We start from the raw sequence: 8,540 nt of genomic DNA on the forward strand, positions 1-8,540 counted from the left end.
GATTGCACCACTGCCCTCCAACTTGGGTGACAGAACAAGACCCTATTACAGAAAAAAAAAAAAAAAAAAAAAAAAGGTGTGCAAAGATAGTCACTGTAGCATTATTATTTAAACAGCAAAATGGGGAAACAACTAAAAGGTCCTTCGATGAGGAAAACCCAAATTATAATGAACCAAAACTCAATGAGTTCCCAGTAATAGCATGGAAAAATAAAAAAAAATAAAAAACTCAATGGGATAAATGGCAGCCTAAATAATAAAGAGGACACTTCAGAGCATCATGGAAAACCTGCCAAAATTAAATTTTAAAGCAAACAGAATGGTGATGGCTACATAAAAATACATATGCACAGCATACAGATAAAGAGAACATGAGGAAATGAGAATATACTTGTTCTGGGCTCTTGGCAATGCGGGTAAATATTTTGCTTTTAAAATTTCTTTAACATTTTAACAGAATTTTTTTTTTTTTTTCTTTTTGAGACGGAGTCTCGCTCTGTCGCCCAGGTTGGAGTGCAGTGGCCAGATCTCAGCTCACTGCAAGCTCTGCCTCCTGGGTTCACGCCATTCTCCTGTCTCAGCCTCCCGAGTAGCTGGGACTATAGGCTCCCACCACCTCACCCGGCTAGTTTTTTGTATTTTTTAGTAGAGATGGGGTTTCACCGTGTTAGCCAGGATGGTCTCGATCTCCTGACCTCGTGATCCGCCCGTCTCGGCCTCCCAAAGTGCTGGGATTACAGGCTTGAGCCACCGCGCCCGGCCCAGAATTTTTTTTAAGAGTAACATTTGATGTAAATATGCAAAAAAGTTTTAAATGTTTTTGTTCCTAGCCACTAGACCACTAGAGATAAATGTGCAATTTTTTTTTAGCCAGTAATTTTACTTCTAAGAATTTATCCTAAGCTAGGCACAGTGGTTCACGCCTGTAATCCTAACACTTTGGGACGCTGAGGTGGGAGGATTGCTTGAGCCCAGGAGTTAGAGACCAGCCTGGGCAACATAGTGAGTCCTCGTTTCTACCAAACAAACAAACAAACAAACAAACAAAAAACTAGCTGGGCATGGTGCCGTGCACCTGTGGTCCCAGCTACATGGGAGGTTGAGGTAGACTGTTTGAGCCCAGGATGTCGAGGCTACAGTGAACTGTGATCACGCCACTGCACTCCAGCCTGGGCTACAGAGTGAGACCCTGTCTTATTCTAATAAAATAACAGTGAATACGCTCACAAATTTATCTGTAAGTTCATCAGGATATTTTTTAAATTGGAAAAAGAAAGCTGCTAAATGTCTAACAAAGGATTGAATTATGTTAAATCCACACAACTAAATGCTAAACAGCTAGTTAGTAAAATATTGCTGGTAATGTAAAATCTCAAGATAATACTAAGACTCCCACTCACACAAAGAAGGCACTAAATATCTGCAGAACAAATGAAATTTTAAGAGAGGGTTACAAAACAGGAGCCACATATTGTAAAAAACAAAAAAATTGTAAAACGTATACACACATCTATAAAATACACGCATAGATTTATAAAATTTGTGTGTATATATAATTATAGAAAAATGGAAAAGAAAATAGAACCAAAATGTTTCCAGTGGTTACCTCTGGATTGGTGTGGTTATAAGTGATTTTTCCCCCTCTTTTCCTTTCTGTATTTTACAAGTTTTCCTGTACTTTTATAATCAAGGAGAAATATTGTAAGGCTAAGAAGGAAACTTCTAAAGCCATCAGCTCATTTGTAGAAGCTTCTCCTAGAATGTTCCTCACCCCTCTATTCTCCGGCTCTGGCCTCTGTCCTTGAGGACGAGGAGGGGTCTTCTCTCTGAAACAGAAATGGTGTAAAATAAGTCTATTACAAATTGCTTTGAGTTGCTCCCCGTGAGGACCTGGAGCTCTTCACCAACAGGGTCAGGGCCATAGCCTCTTTCTTGCCCAGGACATGAACTTATGTCAAATTAATTCTCCAAATACTAACTCTTCATTTTACCTGCAACTGTTCTTCCCACCTGTATAGAGGACCAGGGAGAAAATCAGCTTGTTACGAGATATTCACCAGATTGCACTACAGCCTTCTCTTACAGAGATCCTGACTCAGACTGGTTAGGAATCATGGCCAGATGCCTTCCCTGGGCCTGTCAGATACCAGAAATTCCAAATCCATACTGGAACAGAGGGTGGGTTGTCAGCAGTTAAGGACTGAGGTTCATGGTTTCTCTGACCTTCCCCTACTAACTTCAGTTCTATCTCACACTATTCTTGGGCAAATACCCGATGCTATTATTTTTGAGCCTCACCCCCTCTGATCACTCAACCCATGAATACTCAATTGAGGGCTGAGTTACACAATAAGCATTATGCAGGATGCTATAATACTGAGACTGATGACAGACGCAAGAGGTGTTCATGGTTTCAACGGGGATAGAGCCAATCACATGACAGTGCGGTGGGAACTGGGTGAGAGCAACTAATGTGGAGAAGACAGACCGCTTCAAGGAAGAGGGGACTTTAGGGCTGCTCATAAGAGATGAGTAGAAGTTAGAGGAGAAGGTGGGGGTAGAGGGGTAGCTCGAGCAGGACTGGGGAGGGAAGAAGGCAGAAGAGAGAGCAAATAGGCTGATAAATGTGAAAGAGCAAGTCCCTTTAAGAGAAGTCTAATACGTTGGGTACACAGCATATGCTAGGGTAGGCGGGAGAAGGTAAGAGATTCTTCGGGAAAGCTTGGGGATGCCAGACCATGAAAGGTTCTCGTACTTGTGTTTGTGGAACGCTGGACCCATGCACATCTCCATTTCTAGAAATCCCAAACTCCACAAAGTCACCCAGATCCTGTTTCCTCTCCCCCGATGCTTCATACATCTCTGATGCAGCAACCCTACTCCCTGGAGCCTCTCCTGCTACATATCCTGCTTCCCAGGCTGCAGAAGTGCTCTTTCACAGTGCTCTGTACACTTGTGATTGTGATGTCTGTCCACTGCTGGGTCCCAGCAAGCGGCAACTTGGATCCCCTCTCTTCCCTCCCCTCCTAGCTGACTCTCATCTGGATGAGACTGCTTCAAAACCAAGGGATCATCTAGTACTAAGTAAAGGGTGGGGTTAGGGGATGCTGAATGGGAATGAACTCACGTCCAAGGGGAGAAGTGGGTGGGAGAGGCATCCTAAGTCCTCACCTGGGGTCCTGTTGCCCAGTGCTGCCCCTTCCATAGAGGGGGATGACTTTGTCTCGGCTGATGCCAGCTTTGCAAACGGGACACACCTGTCTGTTAGGTCGGGTCTCCAACCACTGCAAATAGGAGAGAAAAATGCATGAATGGCCCAAGACCCACCAGAGTGATCAGCCAGAGCCGCCATAACAACATAGGCCAGAGGCCTCAAACTGGGAGACACCAGCATGAGCAGGGAACACCTCAAGGAATCCGACTCCCGTTCCTTCTCCTAGCATTCAACAAATACTTACCAGTGATAAAATCAAAATTGCCTTTAAATATCATCATAACTGGCTGGGTGCGGTGGCTCATGCCTGTAATCCCAGCACTTTGGGAGGCGGAGGTGGGTGGACCACCTGAGGTCAGGAGTTCAAGAGCAGCCTGGCCAACATAGTGAAGCCCCATCTCTACTAAAAATACAAAAATTAGTCAGGCGTGGTGGTGCATGCCTGTAGTTCCAGCTACTCGGGAGGCTGAGGCAGGAGAATCACTTGAACCTGGGAGGTGAAGGTTGCAGTGAGCCGAGATTGCACCACTGCATTCCAGCCTGGGTGACAAGACTCTGTCTCAAAAAAAAAAAAAAATCACAAAGCTTCTTCATACTTTGTTTCTCTCTAGGGCCTCCTAGCAACACGGGGGAGGGAAACTGCAAGCCTGGGGCTGTCAAACCTGGGGCTGTCAAGTCTGACACACCCAGCGTCAATTTAGGCTGCTGGTATAAGTACAGCAAACTTTAAATCCCCACCTTCCCAGTAGGAGCAACTGTATTTTCCTGTCAAAAAGACAAAAAAAACTAGCTGGGTGTGGTGGCATGCACCTGTAATCCCAGCTACTCAGGAGGCTGAGGCACAAGAATTGCTTGAACCCAGGAGGCAGAGGTTCCCGCCAAGATCTCACCATTGCACTCCAGCCTGGGCAACAGAGCAAGACTCCGTCTCAAAAACAAAAAACAAAAAACAAAAAAAAATTAATTTTCTTAAAAAAACAAGTGATAAAAATGTTTTTTTTTTTTTTGGTTTTTTGGTGCTTGTTCTTTTTTTTCGAAACAGTCTCACTCTGTCACCCAGGCTGGAGTGCAGTGGCGCAATCTCAGCTCATTGCAACCTCCGCCTCCCAGATTCAAGCAATTCTCATGCCTCAGCCTCCCTAGTAGCTGGGACTATAGTATAGGCGTGCACCACCATGCCCGGCTAATTTTTGTATTTTTTGTAGAGACGGGATTTTGCCATGTTGGCCAGACTATTCTCAAACTCCTTGCCTCAAGTGATCCACCTGCCTTGGCCTCCCTAAGTGCTGGAATTACAGGCGTGAGCCACCATACCTCGCCAAAATGTGTTTTTATAGACATTCTATAAACATGAATCTAGGACTTCAGGGTTGAGGAGATAGCAGCATTGAATGATTTTATTTCATACTCTTGCTGTTCATAGCTCCAAAACTAATGTGCTATGTGTTCTTCATAAACTCACAGTCAATATGTGCTACCAGGTCCTGCTGGGGACAGAATGTGCAGCCCTGTTCCCACCTTCTTTCTCCCATCCAGATTCTGAAGCTTTAGCAGTCTGGAACTTCTGTCCTCCCCTACATTCCTAGGCCACCTACAAGTGTGGTACTCTACTGCTGACAACCAGGGAGACATTTAGCTGGCTGTGATTATTCACAGCCACTTGTGAATGCCAGGCTTTAGCAGGTGCTAAAGCTGGGAAAATAGACTTTTCTCTCCTCACAAAAGCTCTTTGTTGACACCAAAAAAGTTTTCCCCTTCCTAATATTTTCATAACTTTTAAGGGCTGGGGGACTGTTGATATGATAGGAGGTACTGTTTTAATAGAAGCAGAATCTCAAAAATAAAAAGGACCTAACTAACATACTATCAATCCAATCCAATTTATAAACGAGTAACTGAGACCCACAAAGGCCATCTGTGGCAGAATTAGGACCATCCCGATTTCATCAAGTGCCTGTCAGTGGGCAGGTATGTAAAGAAGGCTTCGGGGGTAAGTAAGCAAATGAGCCCACAAGCAGGGCAGATTGCAGCTTCTGACAGTAGTCTCCTGAGACTAGGGCTGTCTTGTGCAACCATAGCTGATGAAAGACAAAGTAAAATGAAATGCATCTTACCTGATGTAAACACGGCCAACTGCCGGAGTCCCCAGGGCAACCAGTCATCAAGGAGAAGGAGAAAAGGGGAAAGGAAGAAAAATGCTTTCATTAGTAGAAACACTTGATGGGTGGGGTGGTAGTAGCAGAATGAGAAAACAGGAGTAAACTATGGAACACTGCATGCCCACCGAGGTTCTGTAGGGATTACTGGTATTGGAAATTAGAAAAAACTGGGCTAAAAATCACAGAAAAAAAAAAACACAATGGAGATAAGACCCCAGTCTCTGCCCCTGAGATCTCAGCATATGTGAAATCCCCAGGGCTCAGACCACATAGACCCAGCTTCTCTACAAATCAACCTGTGAGAGGTTATAACATCTGAAGGAATCCAATAAAAGCTAGGGACGCCCTGTGCAAAAAAATTGACGGGAGCATTCACATACACATGTACCACATACTATTTTACACTCAATTTCAGTGGGTTCATAGTCTCCTCGGGTTCACAAGGGATGTGTGGATTTTCAGGTAGTCCAGATCCAGTTTAACAAAATCTTCAGGCTATCCTCATCTTTGAGAACTCTCCTAGCAGGAAGCAGCTTAAAAGGTCAGGTCTACTCTAAAAGCATCTTTAAGTAACAGGAAGGATGGGGATGCAATTGACAGAAAGGGCTACCTTCAGCTTAGAGAGCTGCTGTCCAATCTCTCCCTTTTCAAATGAGGAAACCAAAGCTCAGAAACATAAAATGAACTGCATCAGGATTAAAAAAAACAAAAAAGTCTCCTGACTTCTAGTTCATCGCCCTTTCTATAATCTAACACCGCATACAAAAAAAATGACATTTACAGAATTGAAAGAAAAGCAATCAACTCCACTTTTTTTTTTTTTTTTGAGATGGAGTTTCGCTCTTGTTGCTCAAGCTGGAGTGCAGTTCACTCAGCTCACTGCAACCTCTGCCTCCCAGGTTCAAGGGATTCTCCTGTCTCAGCCGCCTGAGTAGCTGGGATTACAGGCATGCGCCACCATGCCCAGCTAATTTTTTGTATTTTTAGTAGAAACAGGGTTTCACCATGTTAGCCAGGCTGGTCTCGAACTCCTGACCTCAGGTGATCCACCCGCCTCGGCCTCCCAAAGTGCTAGGATTAAAGGCGTAAGACACTGCATCCGGCCCACATTTTTAATTTCTTTCTCTCATTTATTTAGTCAACACATATCTACTGTGTACCTACTACATGCCAGGACAGTGGGAAATGCAGGCATAGCTTCTGTACCTCAGATACCAAGTATCTTTAGCTGAGTACACTTTGAACTCAACGGAGAGTTCCTTTTGCAATTCCTGAACCACAGTTTAGCTTTGCAAACCAAATACACAATCTTCCTGGACATAACATCTAACTCCAACATTAATGTTGCAATGTCATTCTAAACTGAGTGGAGAACACTCCAAATCATGGCAGATTTCCAGTGGCAAGTTCCCTTAAAGGCTCTAGGGGAGAAGTGGAGGTGAATGAATGACCCTTAGGGGAGAGTTCAGGCTTTATAATAAGAACCATTCCTCCCATTTATTAAGCAAAGATAGTCATGTATCACTGAAAGACAGGGATAGTTCTGAGATATGTGTCATTAGGCAATTTCACCATTGTGTGAGCAGCATCAGAGAGTGTACTTACACAAACCTAGATGAAATAGCATACTACACACCTAGGCTACATAGTATAGCCTATTGCTAATAAGCTACAAACCTGAATAGCATGTGAATGTCATAGGCAACTGTAACAGAGTGGTAAATATTTGTGTATTTAAACATACCTAACATAGAGCCAAGGTGTGGTGGCTCACACCTGTAATCCCAGCACTTTGAGAGCTAAGGTGGGCAGATTATTTGAAGTCAGGAGTTCGAGACCAGCCTGGCCAACATGGTGAAACCCCATCTCTATTAAAAATACAAAAACTAGCCATGTGTGGTGGCACATGCCTGTAATCCCAGGTACATGGGAGGCTGAAGCATGAGAATCAACTTGAACCTGAGAGGTGGAGGTTGCAGTGAGCTGAGATCATGCTACTTAATCTGGAGTGCCACTGCACTCCAGCATTAGTGATGCAGTGAGACTCCATCTCAAAAAAACCCCAAAACCAGGCTGGGCACGGTGGCTCATGCCTGTAACCCCAGCACTTTGGGAGGCTGAGGCGGGTGGATCACCTGAGGTCAGGAGTTCGAGACCAGCCTGGCCAACATGGTAAAACCCTGTCTCTATTACAAACACAAAAATTAGTCAGGTGTGGTGGCACATGCGTATAATCCCAGCTTCTCGGGGGGCTGAAGCAGAAGAATCGTTTGAACCTGGGAGGCAGAGGTTGCAGTGAGCCAAGATCATGCCACTGCACTCTAGCCTTGGGCAACAGAGTGAGACTCCATCTTAAAAAAACAACAAACAAACAAAAAGTCCAACATACCTAACATAGAAAAGGCAATGCACTAGTCTATAACATTATGAAATCACTAGATTGTAGGAATTTTTCAGGTCCATCATAAATCTTGTGGGACCACTGTTGTATATATAGTCCATCATTGACCAAAATGTCGTTATGTGCTGCATGACTGTGCTGTGTGCCACGCTGTGGCTGAATAGCTTTTCATTTCTTAATGTCACTGGATGGTCACATTAACCAATGAGACAGTGCCATTATCTCCATCTTACAGATGACGAAACCAAAGTACAGGGAAGCTAGCAGATTTGCTCAGGGACACACCATCCAGACTGGAAGCATCTGTTCATTTTAGAGTCTGTGTTCTTTCCAATGGTATTCTGCCTTAAAAAAAAAAAAATGATAGTGGGCGTGGTGGCTCACACCTGTAATCCCAGCACTTTGGGAGGCTGAGGTGGGCAGATCACGAGGTCAGGAGATCGAGACCATCCTGGCCAACATGGTGAAACCCCGTCTCTACTAAAAATGCAAAAATTAGCTGGGTGTGGTGGTGTGCACCTGTAATCCCAGCTACTTGGGAGGTTGAGGCAGGAGAATTGCTTGAATTTGGGAGGCGGAGATTGCAGTGAGCTGAGATTGTGCCACTGCACTCCAGCCTGTCGACAGAGCAAGACTCTGTCTCAAAAAACAAAAATTGACACAGGGCCAGGCATGGTGGCTCACGCCTGTAATCCTAGCACTTTGGGAGGTCCACGTGGATGGATCACTTGAGGTGAGGAGTTTGAGACCAGCCTGGTCAGCATGG

The 8,540-nt window shown here is 44.5% G+C and overlaps 1 protein-coding gene across 3 annotated transcripts in view; it reads right to left on the reverse strand.

Moving 5' to 3' along the window:
- The window catches only part of RNF185 (ring finger protein 185), a 56,984-nt gene that overhangs the window by 8,649 nt on the left and 39,795 nt on the right, over window positions 1-8,540 (reverse strand). For 2 of the 3 annotated variants that reach the window (XM_011979026.1, XM_011979027.1), the window contains 3 exons: window positions 5,329-5,347; window positions 3,172-3,284; window positions 1,772-1,826 (listed from right to left, as the gene is read on the reverse strand). In XM_011979026.1, the coding sequence (XP_011834416.1) occupies window positions 1,772-1,826; window positions 3,172-3,284; window positions 5,329-5,347 (187 nt within the window). The remainder of the gene's footprint in view (window positions 1-1,771; window positions 1,827-3,171; window positions 3,285-5,328; window positions 5,348-8,540) is intronic. The other variant, XM_011979028.1, reaches the window with a different exon arrangement.

The sequence above is a fragment of the Mandrillus leucophaeus genome, unplaced genomic scaffold, assembly GCF_000951045.1.
Source record: "Mandrillus leucophaeus isolate KB7577 unplaced genomic scaffold, Mleu.le_1.0 Scaffold2, whole genome shotgun sequence".
Lineage (NCBI taxonomy): Eukaryota > Metazoa > Chordata > Mammalia > Primates > Cercopithecidae > Mandrillus > Mandrillus leucophaeus.